Source organism: Bos grunniens, chromosome X (genome assembly GCF_055505025.1).
Source record: "Bos grunniens cultivar Pamir isolate PY7600 chromosome X, Bosgru_T2T1.0, whole genome shotgun sequence".
In the NCBI taxonomy this organism is placed as follows: Eukaryota; Metazoa; Chordata; class Mammalia; order Artiodactyla; family Bovidae; genus Bos; species Bos grunniens.
This window is the reverse complement of record NC_141194.1, coordinates 88,393,492-88,414,713: the sequence shown is the minus strand read 5'-3', so window position 1 is coordinate 88,414,713 and position 21,222 is coordinate 88,393,492. Positions and strand designations below refer to the sequence as shown.

General features: G+C 36.9%; 1 protein-coding gene across 15 annotated transcripts in view; it reads right to left on the bottom strand.

Moving 5' to 3' along the window:
- NUP62CL (nucleoporin 62 C-terminal like) overlaps positions 1 to 21,222 on the bottom strand; it is a 102,269-nt gene that overhangs the window by 33,968 nt on the left and 47,079 nt on the right. For 9 of the 15 annotated variants that reach the window (XR_015159814.1, XR_015159815.1, XR_015159816.1 and 6 more), the window contains 7 exons: positions 18,386 to 18,489; positions 16,749 to 16,847; positions 11,885 to 12,041; positions 9,850 to 10,000; positions 9,543 to 9,592; positions 9,271 to 9,402; positions 5,951 to 6,062 (listed from right to left, as the gene is read on the bottom strand). Coding sequence is in view for 9 of the 15 variants with exons in the window: in XM_086389640.1 (XP_086245766.1) it covers positions 5,951 to 6,062; positions 9,271 to 9,402; positions 9,543 to 9,592; positions 9,850 to 10,000; positions 11,885 to 12,041; positions 16,749 to 16,847; positions 18,386 to 18,443 (759 nt within the window). In the remaining 6 variants the exon portion in view is untranslated. Of the gene's footprint in view, positions 1 to 5,950; positions 6,063 to 9,270; positions 9,403 to 9,542; positions 9,593 to 9,849; positions 10,034 to 11,884; positions 12,042 to 16,748; positions 16,848 to 18,385; positions 18,490 to 21,222 lie in introns of all 15 variants that reach the window. The other 6 variants (XR_015159811.1, XR_015159812.1, XR_015159813.1 and 3 more) reach the window with 1 other exon arrangement.

Sequence of the window (21,222 nt, the reverse complement as noted above, 5' to 3'; positions counted from 1 at the left end):
TGAGGAGATAATAGTAGAAAACTTCCTTAAAATGGGGAAGGAAATTATCACCCAAGTCCAAGAAACCCAGAGAGTCCCAAACTGGATAAATCCAAGGCAAAACACCCCAAGACACATATTAATCAAATTAACAAAGATCAAACACAAAGAACAAATATTAAAAGCAGCAAGGGAAAAACAACAAATAACACAAGGGGATTCCCAAAAGGACAACAGCTAATCTTTCAATAGAAACTCTTCAAGCCAGAAGGGAATGGCAAGATATACTTAAAGTGATGAAAGAAAATAACCTATAGCCCAGATTACTGTACCCAGTAAGGATCTCATTCAAATATGAAGGAGAAATCAAAAGCTTTACAGACAAGCAAAAGCTGAGAGAATTCAGCACCACCAAACCAGCTCTCCAACAAATGCTAAAGGATCTCCTCTAGACAGGAAACACAGAAAGGGTGTATAAACTCGAACCCATTAAGTAAATGGCAATGGGATCATACTTATCAATAATTACCTTAAACATAAACGGGTTGAATGCCCCAACCAAAAGACAAAGACTGGCTGAATAGATACAAAACCAAGACAGCAAAAGAGACACAAATGTAAAGAACAGTCTTTTGGACTCTGTGGGAGAGGGAGAGGGTGGGATGATTTGGGAGAATGGCATTGAAACATGTATAATATCATATAAGAAACGAATCGCCAGTCCAGGTTTGATGCAGGATACAGGATGCTTGAGGCTGGTGCACTGGGATGACCCAGAGGGATGGTATGGGGAGGGAGATGGGAGGGGGTTCAGGACTGGGAACACGTGTACACCCATGGTGGATTCATGTTGATGTATGGCAAAACGAATACAATATTGTAAAGTAATTAGCCTCTAATTAAAATAAATAAATTTAAATTAAAAAAAAACCCCAAGACCCCTATATATGTTGTCTACAAGACACCCACCTCAAAACAAGGGACACATACAGACTGAAAGTGAAGGTCTGGAAAAAGATATTCCATGCAAATAGAGACCAAAAGAGAGCAGGAGTTTCAATACTCATATCAGATAAAATAGACTTTAAAACAAAGGCTGTGAAAAGAGACAAAGAAGGACACTACAAAATGATCGAAGGATCAATCCAAGAAGAAGATACAACAATTATAAATATATATGTGCCCAACATAGAAGCACCGCAATATGTAAGGCAAATGCTAACAAGTATGAAAGGGGAAATTAACAATAACACAATATTAGTGGGAGACTTTAATACTTCACTCACACCTATGGATAAATCAACTAAACAGAAAATTAACAAGGAAACACAAACTAAATGATACAATAGACCAGTTAGACCTAATTGATAGCTATAGGACATTTCATCCCAAAACAATGAATTTCACCTTTTTCTCAAGCGCACACGGAACCTTCTCCAGGACAGATCAGATTCTGGGCCATAAATCTAGCCTTGGTAAATTCAAAAAAATAGAAATCATTCCAAGCATCTTTTCTGACCACAATGCAGTAAGATTAGGTCTCAATTACAGGAGAAAAACTGTTAAAAAATGCCAACATACGGAGGCTGAACAATGCGCTGCTGAATAACCAACAAATCACAGAAGAAATCAAAAAAGAAATCAAATTATGCATAGAAACGAATGAAAATGAAAACACACAACCCAAAACCTGTGGGACACTGTAAAAGCAGTGCTAAGGGGAAGGTTCATAGCAATACAGGCATACCTCAAGAAACAAGAAAAAAATCAAATAAATAACCTAACTCTACACCTAAAGCAACTAGAAAAAGAAGAAATGAAGAACCCCAGGGTTAGTAGAAGGAAAGAAATCTTAAAAATTAGGGCAGAAATAAATGCAAAAGAAACAAAAGCGAGCATAGCAAAAATCAACAGAGCCAGAAGCTGGTTCTTTGAGAGGATAAATAAAATTGACAAACCATTAGCCAGACTCATCAAGAAACAAAGGGAGAAAAATCAAATCAATAACATTAGAAATGAAAATGGAGAGATCACAACAGACAACACGGAAATACAAAGGATCATAAGAGACTACTATCAGCAATTATATGCCAATAAAACGGACAACTTGGAAGAAATGGACAAATTCTTAGAAAAGTACAGCTTTCTAAAGCTGAACCAGGAAGAAATAGAAAATATTAACAAACCCATCACAAGCACGGAAATTGAAACTGTAATCGGAAATCTTCCAGCAAACAAAAGCCCAGGTCCAGATGGCTTTGCAGCTGAATTACACCAAAAATTTAGAGAGGAGCTAACACCTATCCTACTCAAACTCTTCCAGAAAATTGCAGAGGAAGGTAAACTTTCAAACTCATTCTATGAGGCCCCCATCACCCTAATACCAAAACCAGACAAAGATGCCAGAAAGAGAGATAACTACAGGCCAATAACACTGATGAACATAGATGCAAAAATACTTAATAAAATTATTGCAAACAGAGTCCAACAACATATGAAAAATATCATACATCATGACGAAGTGGGCTTTATCTCAGGGATGCAAGGATTCTTCAATATCCGCAAATCAATCAATGTAATACACCACATTAACAAATTGAAAAATAAAAGCCATATGAGTATCTCAATAGATGCAGACAAAGCCTTTGACAAAATTCAACATCCATTTATGATAAAATCTCTCCAGAAATCAGGAATAGAAGGAACATACTTCAACATATTAAAAGCCATATAATGACAAACCCACAACAAACATTATCCTCAATGGTGAAAAATTGAAAGCATTTCCCCTAAAGTCAGGAACAAGACATGGGTGCCCACTCTCACCATTTCTATTCAACATAGTTTTGGAAGTTTTGGCCACAGCAATCAGAGCTGAAAAAGAAATAAAAGGAATCCATATTGGAAAAGAAGAAGTAAAAACTCTCACTGTTCGGAGATGACATGATCTTCTATATAGAAAACCCTAAAGACTCCACCAGAAAATTACTAGAGGTAATCAATGAATTTAGTAAAGTTGCAGGATATAAAATCAACACACAGAAGTCCCTTGCATTCCTATACATTAATAGTGAGAAAATAAAGAAATTAAGGAAACAATTCCATTCACCATTGCAACGAAAAGAATAAAATACTTACGAATATATCTACCTAAAGAAACTAAAGACCTATATATAGAAAACTATAAAACACTGGTGAAAGAAATCAAAGAGGACACTAATAGATGGAGAAATATACCATGTTCATGGATTGGAAGAATCAATATAGTGAAAATGAGTATACTACCCTAAGCAATCTATAGATTCAATGCTGCTGCTGCTGCGAAGTCACTTCAGTCGTGTCTGACGCTGTGCTACCCCATAGACGGCAGCCCACCAGGCTCCCCCGACCCTGGGATTCTCCAGGCAAGAACACTGGAGTGGGTTGCCATTTCCTAGATTCAGCGCAATCCCTATCAAGCTACCAATGGTATTTTTCATAGAGCTAGAACAAACAATTTCACAATTTGTATGGAAATACAAAAAACCTTGAATAGCCAAAGCAATCTTGAGAAAGAAGAATGGAACTGGAGGAATCAACCTGCCTGACTTCAGGCTCTACTACAAGGCCACGGTCATCAAGACAGTATGGTACTGGCACAAAGACAGAAATATAGATCAATGGAACAAAATAGAAAGCCCAGAGATAAATCCACGCACCTATGGACACTTTATCTTTGACAAAGGAGTCAAGAATAAACAATGGAGAAAAGACAATCTCTTTAACAAGTGGCGCTGGGAAAACTGGTCAACCACTTGTAAAAGAATGAAATTAGAACACTTTCTAACACCATACACAAAAATAAACTCAAAATGGATTAAAGATCTAAATGTAAGACCAAAAACTATAAAACTCCTAGAGGAGAACATAGGCAAAACATTCTCCGACATACATCACAGCAGGATCCTCTATGACCCATCTCCCAGAATATTGGAAATAAAAGCAAAAATAAACAAATGGGACCTAATTAAACTTCAAAGCTTCTCCACAACAAAGGAAACTATAAGCAAGGTGAAAAGACAGCCTTCAGAATGGGAGAACATAATAGCAAATGAAGCAACTGACAAACAGCTAATCTCAAAAATATATAAGCAACTCCTGCAGCTCAATTCCAGAAAAATAAACGACCCAATCAAAAAATGGGCCACAGAACTAAACAGAGATTTCTCCAAAGAAGACATACAGATGGCTAACAAACATATGAAAAGGTGCTCAATACCACTCATTATCAGAGAAATGCAAATAAAATGCAAATGCAAATCAAAACCACAAAACCATTTCACGCCAGTCAGAATGGCTGCGATCCAAAAGTCTGCAAGCAATAAATGCTGGAGAGGGTGTGGAGAAAAGGGAACCCTCTTACACTGTTGGTGGGAATGCAAACTAGTACAGCCACTATGGAGAACAGTGTGGAGAGTCCTTAAAAAACTGGAAATAGAACTGCCTTATGACCCAGAAATCCCACTTCTGGGCATACACACCGAGGAAACCAGAATTGAAGGAGACATGTGTACCCCAATGTTCATCACAGTGCTGTTTATAATAGCCAGGACATGGAAGCAACCTAGATGTCCATCAGCAGATGAATGGATAAGAAAGCTGTAGTACATAGACACAATGGAGTATTACTCAGCCATTAAAAAGAATACATTTGAATCAGTTCTAATGAGGTGGATGAAACTGGAGCCTATTATACAGAGTGAAGTAAGCCAGAAAGAAAAACACCAATACAGTATACTAACACATATATATGGAATTTAGAAAGATGGTAATGATAACCCTGTATGCGACAGCAAAAGAGACACAGATATATAGAACAGTCTTATGGACTCTGTGGGAGAGGGCGAGGGTGGGATGATTTCGGAGAATGGCATTGAAACATGTATAATATCATATGTGAAATGAATCGCCAGTCCAGGTTTGATGCATGATACAGGATGCTCGAGGCTGGTGCACTGGGATGACCCAGAGGGATGGTTTGGGGAAGGAGGTGGGAGGGAGGTTCAGAATGGGGAACATGTGTACACCCGTGGTGGATTCATGTTGATGTATGGCAAAACAAATACAATATTGTAAAGTAATTAGCCTCCAATTAAAATAAATAAATTTGTATTCAAAAAAAGACAAAAAAAGAAAGTACAGCCTGAGCTCCCACAACAGGAGACTTCTCTTATCATTACTGTCATGGGGTGGGAGTGGGGAAAAGGGCTCCATGTAGCTACTAAGACAATAGGGAAAGGCAGAGGAAATAAGTTCTTTAATTAGAGTATAGATAAAGGAAAATAAATCAATCTTTTCTTACCACCAAATCAATTTAAAACATCTCAACTCTCTAACTGGAGCCTCGGCTGTATTTTCTCATGTTATAATAAATTTACATTATGAATTAACTAGGATTCCACAAGGCAGGTGGAAACCTAATAACTATACTTAAAATTTCTATGGAAAAATATACTGTAAGTCTTGAGTAGTTGACATTTTGAACTTTTAAAATATAAGCTAATTATAAATTAAGGATTGCCTGGATATACCTACAAGACTCAGAACATGTGTATGTATATATACACACATATACTCACAATTATATCAACATGTAGATGAATATGTAAAAGGGCAAATAAACTAGCTAATGAGTAAGTGAATAGAAAAATTAGAATAGAGACATACTTATTGGAAGAACAGAAAGAAAACCCTGAAAATTTTGGGAGACCATTAATTTTTTTACCCTCCTGGAAATAATCACAAAAAACTCACAACCTTTTTGTGCTCCTGAATATTTCCTGCTCCACTAACTACACCCAAAACTTCGCACCTCTGGAGGCATGTAAGGAACACTATAGAGGACAGGAGAAGGTGACTAGGTAAAGGAACAACAGAATGCTAATTTCATACTAAATTTTGGTTGTCTAAATAGATAAAGCAGTTAACACACCAGGTCAGTAGAGTCAGCAGGACTTTCAAATATATTCAGGTACTCAATGATGTCCTTGAGATCTTGGGTCATTTGTTTCATCTGAGCATCTACATTTTCTGCAAACTTGTAACTGAAAAGGAAGGTAAAATAAAGGGATTAACAAAAAAATGTTTTCTCCACTATGCACTGTTACTGACATACAAAGAATGATACTGCCAATTGAATTTGCCCTCGTTCCCCTATCTTCTCACTGTGTCTCCGTTACGACTAACAGCACATTTTTATGGATGTAACATTCACGACTATATTCTAAAAAGACTACATAGATGAAGGCTTTTATGCACTTTGCCATTTTTACAGTCACCCATTACCTCACCTATTAGATATCAGAATAAATCCATAGGTTACTTAGTTATATGAGAAGTTATTTTGGTGTTTAGTGATTTTAAGAAATGCTGAGATGTCTGCAACAATTTTGAATACATAAATTTTCAAAGTAAAATCTCATACAAATACATACCATCATCCAAGAAAAGATATTTTAAGAAATGAGACTCATAACAATCAAAGTCAGAAAAATCTGTTGAGTTCACAACAAGTCGATTATTTGGCTAAATTCTCAAGATTTCCATCCCAAGTATTTGTGTGTGTACACACACACAGTTAACCTAGTCAATGAATATGTTTATGAGAATTAAAGTGAGCAAAGGATTTTTCAATGTCTATCAGTTCAGTTTGGTTCAGTTCAGTTGCTCAGTCATATCTGACTCTTTGCAACCCCATAGACTGCAGCACACCAGGCCTCCCTGTCCATCACCAACTCCTGGAGTTTACCCAAACTCATGTCCATCGAGTCGGTGATGCCATCCAATCATCTTGTCCTCTGTCGTCCCCTTCTCTTCCCACCTTCAATCTTTCCCAGTATCAGGGTCTTTTCAAATGAGTCAGTACTTCCCATCGAGTGGCCAAAGTACTGGAGTTTCAGCTTCAGCATCAGTCCTTCCAATGAATATTCAGGACTGATTTCCTTTAGGATGGAATGGTTGGATCTCCTTGCAGTCCAAGGGACTCCCAAGAGTCTTCTCCAACACCATGGTTCAAAAGCATCAATTCTTCAGCACTCAGCTTTCCTTATAGTCTATCTCTCACATCCATACATGACTACTGGAAAAACCATAGTCTTGACTAGAGGGACCTTTGTCTATAAAGACTAAATAATTCAATTAAATTTATTTGTAACTACTGCCTTTCTGTCCCAAACTACTTATAGATAATTGGCTGCCTAGATTGTTGAAGATTCTAGTAAAGATTCCAATGCAATATAAATCTGACTACCTAAAAGCAATCAGAAAGAATATGCAGATCAGGAAGCAACGTTAGAACTGGACATCGAACAACAGACTGGTTCCAAATAGGAAAAGGAGTACGTCAAGGCTGTATATTGTCACCCTGCTTATTTAACTTCTATGCAGAGTACATCATGAGAAACGGTGGGCTGGATGAAGCACAAGCTGGAATCAAGATTGCCAGGAGAAATATCAATAACCTCAGATATGCAGATGACACCACCTTGATGGCAGAAAGTGAAGAGGAACTAAAAAGCCTCTTGATGAAAGTGAAAGAGGAGAGTGAAAAAGTTGGCTTCAAGCTCAACATTCAGAAAACGAAGATCATGGCATCTGGTCCCATCACTTCATGGCAAATAGATGGGGAAACAGTGCCAGACTTTATTTTTTTGGGCTCCAAAATCACTGCAAATGGTGACTGCAGCCATGAAATTAAAAGACACTTACTTATTGGAACAAAGTTATAACCAACCTAGATAGCATATTAAAAAGCAGAGACATTACTTTGCCAACAAAGGTCCATCTAGTCAAGGCTATGGTTTTTCAAGTGGGCATGCATGGATGTGAGAGTTGGATTGTGAAGAAAGCTGAGCACCAAATAATTGATGCTTTTGAACTGTGGTGTTGGAGAAGACTCTTGAGAGTCCCTTGGACTGCAAGGAGATCCAACCAGTCCATTCTAAAGGAGATCAGTCCTGGGTGTTCATTGGAAGGACTGATGCTGAAGCTCAAATTCCAATACTTTGGTCATATGATGTGAAGAACCGACTCATTGGAAAAGACCCTGATTCTGGGAGGGATTAGGGGCAGGAGGAGAAGGGGACGACAGAGGATGAGATGGCTGGAGGGCATCACCAACTCGATGGACATGAGTTTGAGTGAACTCCGGGAGTTGGTGATGGACAGGGAGGCCTGGCGTGCTATGATTCATGGGGTCACAAAGAGTCGGACACGACTGAGCGACTGAACTGAATTGAAGTGAGTGTTTCTTCAACCTACAGGTAGGATCACATGGCTGAAAATGTAACTCTGTTTCCAAGAAAATGATAGAATGCATAGGATAATCAGTGAAATGAAAAGATTCACAAAGGCTGAAATACAATAGAAGAAACAGAGAGCTAGAGTTCATACAGATTAGCTGTACTTACCACATTTAATACATCTACAAAAAGTTAACTTGCAAGGTTTTAAAAAATAAGCTCAGTCTTAATTCACTAATAAGCCATTCATAAAATCAATCAGATTTAGTTTACGTAGCACATTCATACATGTTCTTCTAATAACATTTTATAATTTGGCCTTATTACCAAATCTCAGTTCTAAAGAAATAAAGTTACTGTGGGAATATTGGCAATATATTGACCAAAGGTAAAGACCAAATCACACACAAATAAAATATATTCAGGTAAAGACCAAATCACACACAAATTAAATATATTCAGGTAAAGACCAAATCACACACAAATAAAATATATTCAGGTAAAGACCAAATCACACACAAATAAAATATATTCAATCTAAGACATCGACAAAACCATTCAATGTTTAAAAGCCACACAGTCTGCGCCTAGATTAACAAATTTCCTTTAAAATAAGAAATGGACTTATCACTGAAGCAATCGCATCAACATTAGGTTTAAAAGAGTCAGTATAAATAGGAGGTCATAAATATTCTGTAATATCATGATACCACACACATAAAATTTGTATTTCTAATTTAAGAACAAACTTGACAAATATAAAAACTTAACAGTGGTCATGTCTAATCCTGAGATTAATAACAGTTTACAAAATGCTACAAAACAAAACTGCCAGAATGACTACTTCACTTTCAAGCATCCTGAAAATATAAACAGCAATCAAATAAGTTGATAAATGGCAACTACCAGAACTTGCACTTTTCTCCCAATTTTTATTCCCTGCCTTCAAAGTCATTTTTATCTTTGTTTAGTAGCTAAGACCTGCCCTATTCCTCAATCTTTAGTTACTTACGTCTTCTCATGCTCATCTATATACTGTGGATAAACAGACCCACTATGGTCCTTTAGAGACTCCTCCAAAGGGATAAAGAGATCTTCCAGTTCCCTCTGCTGTGACAGGATAAAATCCAATTCTTGTTCCAGCCTGGAAAAAAAAGTCAATAGAAAGGCTGATGAAACGAATTTTGAGTGACACAATAAATGTCAGTAAACCATAACAAGGAAAAACAACCAGACAAAGACATAGATCTTTAATCTTCCAACCTAGGGAAGCTAAGGTTCTACCTTTTCTGATGCAGTTTCACTTTTTCTACTTCTCCATGTAAAGCAGTTATCTATAAAGGAAAATAAGAATATAATAGTATAAATATTTGAATTTATATTGTAACTGTAAGGCAATATTTATTTTGTAATATACACTTCAAGTATGAAAGAGTTCCTAATTCAGGGCACTTATTACCTAAGGAAAATATTTTTAAGTTTATCACTAATATTGAAAAGAAAAATTAACCATGAAACATGGGTCTATTTTCCTGTGTTCATCAGAAAATACTTATACAATGCAGGTAAATTAATGAGAACATCTTCTTACCTTCTCACCATTCTCCATCAATGTATAGTCCCAAGCATTGACCAGGGTGGCCTGGTGAAGAAAGTATTTCTCTTGATCCTCTAACTCAAGGTTCCATTTGTTTACCAGACCGTCCAGCTGACCATATGTCATCACAGGAGTTATGATTGCACTAAAAAGGATACAGTATGATCGGATGATCATACTTTCCAAAGTATGATCAGATTTTTAAAAGTATAACACAGAAGAACTTAGAGGAAAAAATATCACATTTTACAGACATTTCTCCAACCTGCTCCCTAACAAAACCACCAAAACTGGTAAAGATTATTTCAAAAACAACCATTCAAAGTCTCTGGAAGTTATCCTAAGGAAATACAGCAAATGTAAAACGATAAATCTTTCAGAAAAAAATTAGGAGAAAATCTTTGGAATCTAGGCAAAGAGTTCTTAAACTTGACACTAAAAGCACATTCATTAAAGGAAAAAGTGATAAATCAGACCTTGTCAATTAAGTTTTGTTTGGTGAAACACTCTTTAATTACAGAGTTAGAAAAAACTGTTCATAAACCACATATCTGACAAAGGGCAGGTATCTAGAATATATAAAACTCTCAAAACTTAGTAAAAACAAAATTCAAGTAGAAATGGACAAAAGGTATGAACAGACACTTCATCAAAGAGGATATGCAGATGGGAAATAAACATATAAAAAGATGTCCAACATCATTAGTCATCAGGGGAATGCATATTAAAACTACTATGAGCTGGAGAAGACTCTTGAGAGTCCCTTGGACTGCAGAGATCAAACAAGTCAATCCTAAAGAAAATCAACCTTGAATATTCATTGGAAGGGCTGATACTGGAAGCTGAAGTTCCAATGCTTTGGCCATCTGATGCAGAGTTGAATACTGGAAAAGACCCTGATGCTGGTAAAGATTGAGGGTAGGAGAAGAAGGGGGCAACAGAGGATAAGATGGCTGGATGGCATCACCGACTCATTGGACATGAGTTTGAGCAAACTCTGGGAGAGACTGAAGGACAGGGAAACCTGGCAGGCTGCAGTCCATGGGGTGGCAAAGAGTCGGACACAACTGAGCAACTGAACAACAAAAATGAAAAAATAGTGACAATACCAAATCCTGGTGAGAATATGGACAAGCTGGATCTCTCATACATTGTTGTTGGAGAGGTAAAATGGCACAGCCACTCTGGAAAAAATTTATAGCAATTTCCTTAAAAACTAAACTTGCAACTGCCATACCACCCAGTAACTGTACAGATGGGCTGTACAGAGAAATGAGAGTTAGGTTCACCAAAAGTGTTAGTTGTTCAGTCAAGTCCGACTCTTTGCAACCCCATGGACCATAGCCCCAAAGGATCCTCTGTCCATGGAATTCTCCAGGCAAGAATACTGGAATGGGTAGTCATTCCTTTCTTCAGGGGATCTTCCCGACCCAGGGATTGAACCTGGGTCTCCTGCATTGCAGGAAGATTCACCATCTGAGCTACCAGAGAAGCCCAGGTTCACCAAAATCCTGTACACAAATGTTCATAGCAGCTTTACTCATAATAGCCCCAAACTGGCATAAATTATAAGAATTCAGGCTCTAGAGCTTGACTGCCTGAATTTTAATCCTGGCTCAACCATTACCAAGTATATGACCAGAGGCAGATTATAAAATCTTAATGTGGTCTAGTTTCCTCATCTATAAAGTGAGAACAAAATAGTACCTAACTCATAAAGTTATTGTGAGGATTAAATGATATGATGTTTGTGTAAAGCACTGTCATATTGCTCAACATATAGTAATCACATAATAAATATTATCTATTATTCGCAACAGTAATAATTGTATTATAATGATATTCAGAAGACAAAAGTATCCTTTTAGTTGTTCAACTTCTAAGAAACAGAAAGCCTTTCTCTAACTGCTCCTTGACTCTGAGTCATTTACCTAACTTTCAAACACTATTCTAAAGATATACAAGCAAACTATGTCTTGTGTATGACAAATAAAATGAAACTGATACAAATTTTCAAATGAATACTTACTTAACAGTCGGAGTAAAAGGTATAGATGTAATGCTGACTGGAACAGTGTTATTAATCCCAATTGATGTCAGTGGTTTTAGGTTCAAGGTAAAGCTACTAGTGGCAGTAGTAGTGGTGGTGGTGGTAACAGTGGTGGTAGTGGTGGTTGATGCTATAGCTGGAAAATGAAGTGTATAATGTTAATAATAAGTAAGAAATTTTAAAACTCAGCACTTGATCATTCAGGATAAAAAAACCATAGAAGTGCTTTTTAATGTGAATTTGAATTCAAAGTTGTAATGGGTTTTAACTCAACATTGTTATAATATATGGCAGGCCAGTTACCTGGATTAAGCTTCCTGCTAAAAACTGAAAATCTTGGATAAATGTGTAGAAAAATAAAATTTATAACCTAACCAGACCTATAACCATTAAAGAAATTGAATCAATCCTCTAAACTCTTCCCATAAAGAAAACTCCAGACCCAGATAACCTCACTGGTTCATTCAGTTCAGTTCAGTCACTCAGTCATGTCTGACTCTTTGCAACCCCATGAATTGCAGCATGCCAGGCCTCCCTGTCCATCACCAACTCCCGGAGTTCACTCAAACTCATGTCCATCGAGTCAGTGATGCCATCCAGCCATCTCATTCTCTGTAGTCAGTCCCCTTCTCCTCCTTCCCTCAATCCCTCCCAGCATCAGGGTCTTTTCCAACGAGTCAACTCTTTGCATGAGGTGGCCAAAGTATTGGAGTTTGAGGCATCAGTCCTTCCAATGAACACCCAGGACTGATCTCCTTTAGAATGGACTGGTTGGATCTCCTTGCAGTCCAAGTGACTCCAAAGAGTCTTCTCCAACACCACAGTTCAAAAGCATCAATTCTTTGACACTCAGCTTTCTTCACAGTCCAACTCTCACATCCAACCTCACTGGTAAGTTCTGCTAAACTTTGAAGAGAAGAATAATTGCAATCTTACACAAAATCTCTGTACATCTCTAACCTTGCATACTTACTTGAATACATCTGTGTAATTAATCCTAGAAATGAAATTGCTAGACCAAAGGGTCAGCATGCTCTAAATTGTAATTATTTCTTTCCAAATTCCCCTGTCAAAAAAATATTGCCAATTTGTACTCCTATCAGTAGGGAAGACTGCTGCTTCTCTACACCATAGCTCATAATTGGCATACATCTTAGCCAGTATTATAGTTAAAAGCCCCACTGTTTTGTGCATTGTTTGTTAAGTGCTCATTGTGTAAGAAGGAACCAAAACTGACATAAAAGTTCAGAAAACTAAGAGAGAACTACAGGTAGAAGAGAAGTGGGCAATAAACATGGGGAAGGATAGAGTTACTAAAACTCTATCCTTTGATCCTAGATCACAAGGGTGGGCATCTACACTACTGGCAGCCTATGAGAGGGTCTGGCACAAAAAGCTCTAGCCAAACAGGGATAAAAGATGGGTCAAAATCTCAGTTTCAAAAATTTAGAACTGTGGAAAGAATCAGATGGCAGGTAAAAATATGGAAGTATTTCCAGAAATATGGAAAGCATCAGACTCTAAGCAGAAATTTGGAAATATTTCCAAACATGTAGAAAGAATCAGACAATAAACAGAGGGGAGCTGAAAGGACTGACAGAGGGAAAACGAGAAGTAAAATTAAAGAGTCATGAGCAAGTCAAAATTAAAAATAAGCTAAAATAGTATGGCAGAAAAAGGGGCATAGAAACCAAAAAGAAGTTAAAAAAGATTTTAAAAAAGACAAAAGGAGAATGGCTAAATTATGTTTATGCAACATTAAATTCAGGAGGTCCCTAAAGCTGACTTTAAAACAACTTCTAAATTCTAATTTCCTTAAAGTTCATTGCCATGATAATACCTGTATTAGCTTTCCACAAGATTTCATTTCCCTTTTGGCCACAAGGATCCTTATAATAATTCTCCCATTCTTTGTGTTAGAAAGTGGAATGGGCAAGAGAAGATCATGCCCAAATACCAAAGATCTCTGGGGTCATCATCATTTAAAACACTGCAGAGATTACAGACTAGATCCCACATAGCATTCTTTACTGACACAAGTCATCACCTTCTTCATCTAAGAATAAAAAACCTGATCTGAAAAGAATTCCTTCTTCAGAAATGCTGAAAATTAATGCCATTATCAAGACCCCCCCTTTACTGATTAATCATTCTAACATTGTATAATTACTACATTCAAGACAGAAAAACAGATAAACCATCAAGAAGAACACAAGTCTTTCTTGTAAAGGAGCTTATCTTCACCCAAAGAAGTTTTTTTATTTTTTTAAGTCAGCATTTCCTGACATGGACAGATGTCCAAAGATAATATATACTTAAGAAAATGGCAAATTCTAAGATTAAGTGTGTGTATCCCATTTTTTGAAAACAACAACAACAACAACAAACACATTTAGTGTATGTTTGTATGTGTTTGGAAAAAAGGCTGTTAAGGAAAGAACCATACTGTTCCCTCTAGAGTGTGTGATATATGTATGTATGCATGTGTATATGGTTTCTGTAATATTTAGAAAAGCAACTACCATCACTACCACTAAACAAAGAAATTAACATAAATCAATGCCTCTCCAAAGATGCTGTGTGATACCTTCAGGAAAATTAATACCTGTCAGTCTAAACACAAAGGAATCAAGTCATAAAAAATAGTATGATTATTTTAAACTTTTTTATATAGTCTTTTTTTATTCCTTATTTTTATGGTATTTTTAAAAGGTATAAATTAGCTCTGTCATAGTAGACAATATTAAAATGACAATAATATTTCAACTAATTCCAAAAGAAGCAATAGTTTTGAGAATAAAGATTCTATCACAGTCTGATTTTACAAGTTACAGCTCTGGTCAAAACTAAATACGAGTCAACTCCATGTTATCTGTGTACTAAAAGGAAAGCACTGTTCTATAAATAATAGAAAATAATTACATAACAAATTTGGATTTACATTTAAATAAATCTCATTCTGATCATCTTAAAAATCAATACATAACAAAGTGAGTGCTCAATGTGCTATGCTCAGTGTGCTCAGTAGTGTCCAACTCTTTGACATCCCATGGACTGTATGTAATCCACCAGGCTCCCCTGTCCATGGTATCCTCCAGGCAAGAATACTGAAGTGGGTTGCCATTTCCTCCTCCAGGGGATCTTCCTGACCCAGGGATCGAACCACATCTCCTGCATCTCCTGCACTGGCAGATGGATTCTTTACCACTGCACCACCTGGGAAGCCTAAAATAGTGAGGCCATCCTTTAAAAGACCCCACAATTCAATTTTCCTATCCTGTCTGATCAACAACTATGTACCTCATGCTAGGAATGGACAGCATTACTCACTTCTTAAGACTCACTTTAGATTCACTTTCTTAAGACTCATGCAAAAGATGAGACTGACAACAAACAAGCTTCTCTTAAAACTTGCTGATTATATCTAGGACAGAAAACAATCCCAAACAGTGATAGATTTACAGACCCAGATATCTGAGAGCTGCCCTACAGGGCTAATTTGTGAGATGAATCTGAGCAAGTAAATATACTTGGGGAGAAAGAAAGGTGAGTAGGGAAAAAAACAACTCTGGGCTGGGTGTACTGAGTTGAAACATATCTGATGGGAGGTGGGTTAACAACACAAGGCAATGGTAGATACATGGGCTTGTAGCAGTGGTGCCAGTATGCAGGAAGGAATTTGAAGACTTAGGTGGGGGTGAGGTACGGCAGAGTCATCAAAGAGCTTGCAAATTCATACTTCACTGACTCAACCCAGGACTGAAAGAATCAATTTTTTGTTCAGCATTTTATAAGGGAAACTATGTGTTACATTTTTTTTGTAAATACAATAACTTAAAAAGTTCTCAAGCCATACCCTTCATAATGCTCATAGGATGGCCAGTTAGCCAAATACACAGTAGAAACTCAGTTAAGTGTTGGTCATGCAAAAGATGGTGTACATCTCCATTTATGAATAATTACTTTAAACTTAAGAGGGGCTGACTTTTAGCTTATGACAGGTTTGAAGAAAGATTCATTTCAGCCCTAAGTAAACTTTTTAAAGTGAAAACAAACAACACTTCCCTAAAGTGGAGTCTAACTTAAATGATAGGTTTAAGTAGTAACTGACCTCTAACCACCCAGCTCACAATAGGTAACAGTCAATGGATAACTATAGGTAATAGGCAATGGATAACTAGGGGCTTCCTTGGTGACTCAGATGGTAAAGAACCTGCCTGCAATGCAGGAGACCTGTGTTTGATTCCTGGGTTGGGAAGATCCCCTGGAGAAGGGAATGGCTACCCATTTAAGTATTCCTGCCTGGAGAATTCCATGGACAGAGGAGCCTGGTGGGCTCCAGTCCATGGGGTTGCAAAGAGTAGGACACTACTGAACAACTAACACTTTCACTAATGGATAACTAAGTTTTCTTTAATTTACAACCTACCTAGTACCTAACTGGCAGAAATAAATTTAGGATACATCTACAGAAACTCTTGTAATTAACTTTAGGAGAGGATCAACACAGGTCAAATCTTAGATTAATTTTTAGACTAAAACTAGGAATCCCAATATATTGGGTCACTTTAAACAGTATGATCAATAATAAAAATGTTTAAGCTTCAAAGTTGACAAGAGTTTGATAGCGGCTCTGATTATAGTCATCTAAAAGAAGTAATATCATTGGTATCAACTATGTCCTTCCACGCTTCGACAATTCTCAACATTGATGTACCTTTTGGATACTCCAATGAGATGATCAAAACCAACTGAATCCTAGAAACTACGGAATACAACCTACTTACTGTTGTTACATTTCCAGTGAGCATCCAAATACATCCCAATAATCGTAAAATCTTACTAGATGCAACAGCAGCTGCTCCATATGCTCCAGAGAAACTTAATCCAAATCCCAAAGATGTATCACCAAACATTCCAGTGGAAGTTACTGGGGCATCAACTGCAGAGAATAACATAAAACTACCTATTACCCTTTTAATCAAAAATAGTGAATGAAGAATTTATATAGAGTATTTTTCATCTGAGGAGTCCTTTAGTAACTTTGGCTAAACTTAAAAAAACTATAGTCAACCCATTTAAATGAAAAGTGCAGAGAAGGCATAGATAGAGACAAAAAATAGATCAGTAGTTGTCTGGGGCTGAGAGATCTCATTGGGATGATACAAATGTTCTAAAACTGGATTATTGTGATTGTTATACAATTCAGTAAATTTATTAAAAATCACTGAAATATACACTTAAAATAATTTTATGACATGTAGATTATACCTCCTCATTAAAGTTAATTTTAAAAAACAATGTGGTCAAGATTTCTTTTCATTTTGTAGGCAAGGACATCAAGGACAGGAAAGAAAAAAAAAAAAACCTATCAAAGGTCAGAAGTCAAGACTTTGAAAATGGAATTCATTCAATAATTCTAACTCCCAACCTCAGATAGGGTCATATTCACAACATCTATTATACTTGAGAAAGATATTATATATCAAGAGGTTTCCAGAATCTCAGTCATGTCTCAAGATGAAAATCATCCCTACTTGGAAGAAAATACAACTCAAGTGGCAACCTGCAATTTCAACCAATGTTCACCTATGCCAACTGCACAAGATGATGGGAATGGCAAGCCACCATTTTTCATGCTGAACTACGTATTAGCAATTCCTGGCAAGTTTTATTACCAGAAATGGTGACAATTTTGCTATAACAGAGCTTTGGGAGGACCATATTACTGCTAGGATTATAATAACAAAGTCTAATGGTTACTATCATGGCACTGTGCAGATGCCTCCAAAGCACCAGCAGTTTATGTGGACCTGTAAAAAATAATTACCTAAGATATATACAGAATTCAATATTCTCAACATTTGTTATTACTCTACTAATGGAAGATGTGTAGCAAAGAAGTTGGGTTATGAGATAATTAATGTCCCACTTCTCAGCTCAAAACATCCAGGTGTTCATCTTTAAGAGGAGAGAACAGGAGGCATCTCACAGTGTCATAAAAGTACAATACTACAGCTAGTCCTTTTGTCATGTAACACTTCTTATAGGTAAAATGTAAGGATCACAAACCTGGTCTATATAGAAGAATAAAATACAGCAAGGCTCCAACATTTGTTTCCCATTTTATCTGATTCACAAGGATAATAAGAGTTCTAACCTTCAAACATACTTGGCAAAACTCCCACTCTTCCTATTCCCATTAGCTTCAAGAAGTTGTTTCAAAACATTACAATGTTAATGAATTATATGCTTAAAATCATTACGTTAAGCTGTAATAATCATGTTAATATAAAATTCACAACGGAAGCCATGACAATTAGGTTCTTAAGCAAAGCTAGTACTGATATCAGCAATTACAGATGGGATCGAGCATAATGATAACTTATGAGGTGTCAGAGATCCATAGCTTATACTGGCAAATTGAGTTAAATGGCCTAATACGAAATAATAGTATTTTCTTTGCAACTAGTAACTTACATGAGGGCCCAGTAGCAGCAGTGCAGATAGAAGAATCTGAAAATGGGGTAAATAGCATGGTGTTTGAACTAGCAGTGGCAGCAAAAGTAGATGCTGGAGTAACCCTAAATTAAAGTAACAAGCAAAAAGAAAAAAGTCAAAATCATTTTTTAACAAGTAACACAATTATAACAAACTTTACTTATATAGAGAAATAACAACAAAGCAAGGAAAATTAATAAGTATGACATAGTAAAAGTGAAGTCGCTCAGTCGTGTCCGACTCTTTGCGACCCCATGGACTGTAGCCTACCAGGCTCCTCTGTCCATGGGGTTTTCCAGGCAATAGTACTGGAGTGGATTGCCATTTCCTTCTCCAGGGGATCTTCCTGACCCAGGGATCGAACCCAGGTCTCCCACATTGTAGACAGACGCTTTACCGTCTGAGCCACCGGGAAAGTCCTGTCATGACATAGTAAAATTCTGATTTAAAAAATAGTTTATCAGTACTGCTTAGTATTGGCTTCCCAGGTGACTCAGTGGTAAAGAATCTGTCTGCCAGTGCAGAAGATGTGACTTCAGTCCCTGGGTCAGGAAGATCCCCAGAAGAAGGAAATTGCAACCCACTCCAGTATTCTTGCCTAGAGAATCCCACTGAGAGAAGCCTGGTGGGTTACAGTCCACGTGTGTGCTCAGTCACTCTGTTGTGTTCAACTCTTTGCAACCCCATGGATTGTAGCCCACCAGGCTCCTCTGTCCACGGGATTTCCCAGGCAAGAATACTTGGGCTTGGTGGCTCATATGGTAAAGAATCTGCCTGCAATGCATGAGACCTGGGTTGGATCCTTGGGTTGGGAAGATTGCCCTGGAGAAGGAAATGGCAACCCACTCAGTATTCTTGTTTAGAAAACCCCATGGACAGAGAAGCCTGGTGGCTACAGTCCATGGGGTCACAAAGAGTCAGACACAACTGAGCGACTAACACTTTCACTTTCAAACACAAAAGGTTACATACTGTATGATTCTATTTATATGAAATGTCCAGAAAAGGCAAATCCATAGACAGAAAGTATAATAATGGTTAGTTATCAGGAGCTGGGAGGAGAGAGTAATGAGGAGTGACTGCTGACGGTTACAGGGTTTCTTCTTGGGGTGATGAGAATGTTCTTGAATTACACAGTAGTGATAGTTACACACTCTGTGAATACATTAAAAAAAAACACTGAATTGTACATTTCAAAAGGGTGAATTTTAAAATATATGAATTATACCTTAATTATCTCATCATTTTAAAAATACATGATCATCTCAATAGAAGCAGAAAAAGCATTTGAGAAAATCCAACACTTTTTCATGATGAAAACACTCAACAAACTAGAAAAAGAAGGGAACTTCTTACACATGATTAAGGGTATTTATGAAAAACTTACAGCTAACATCAATCTTAATAGTGAAAGACTGAATACTTTTCCACTGTCACCAAAAACAAAACAAGGATGTCTGCTCTTACCACTTGAATAATACATAGAAAGTTTTTGCCACGACAATTAAGCAAGAAAACAAAGGCAACCAGATTGCAAAGAAGAAATAAAATTATCTCTATTAACAGATGATATGATCATGAATACATAACAACCTAAGGAATCCATAAAAAATATATTAGAACAATAAACAAGTTCTGCAAAGTTGCAGGATACAAGATCAATATAAAAATAAATTTCAATTCTATATATTATCAATGAACAATCCAAAAATGAAATTAAGAATATTTCATTTATGATTATTCAAAATGAATAAAATAGTTATGTACAACCCTAACAAAAGAAGTGCAAGCCTTGTATCCAGAAAAACATAAAATAGTACTAAAAGAAAGACATCCTAAATAAATGGAAAGATCTCATGTGCATGAATCAGAAATTTTTATATTGTTAAGATGGTGTGGTAGACAGAAAAATGGTCCCCCAAAGATGGTCACATCCTAATACCCAGAGACTGTGAGCACATTACCTTATTTGACAAAAGAGATTTTATAGATGAGGTAATGGTCAAATTGGTTAAGTAACGTGATATAGGGAATTTATCCTGGATTATCCAGGTAAGCAAAAGTAAGGACATGAATCCTTAAATGTAGAGATCCTTTCCAGGCTGTGGTCAGAAGAAGATGGTGACTAAACAAGAATGGTCAGAAAGATGCAAAGTTGTTGGTACAAAGGGTCACCTAACACTTGAAATCATACTTAATGTCATCAGTCATTAGGAACTTGCAAATCAAAACCACAATGAGATACTATGTCATGGCAACTAGAATGGCTAAGGACTTCCCTTGTGGCTCAGCTGGTAAAGAATCTGCCTGCAATGCAGGAGACCTGAGTTCAATACCTGGGTTGGGAAGATCCCCTGGAGAAGGGAAAGGCTACCCACTCCAGTATTTTGGCCTACAGAATTCCATGAACTGTATAGTCCACGGGGTTGCAAAGAGTCAGACACAACCGAGCAACTTTCACATCAAAAAATAAAAAAGAGTGGCTAAAGTAAAAAAGACAGATAATATCAAGTGTTGGCAAGGAGATGGAGAAATTGGAAACCTCATGCAATGTTGATAGGAATGTAGAACAGTGTAGTCTCTTCAATAAAATTGTATGGCATTTTCTCAAAGTGTTCAACATAAAGTTACCATATGACCCAGTAATTCCACTTCTAGGAACACAAACAAAAGATATGATAATAGAGATCCACACTGAAATATGTACATGAATGTTCACAGAAGCATTATTCATAATAAAAGATGAAAGAAATCAATCCAAATGAATATCAACTGAGGAGATGATGAATAAAATGTAGTATATTAATACAATGGAA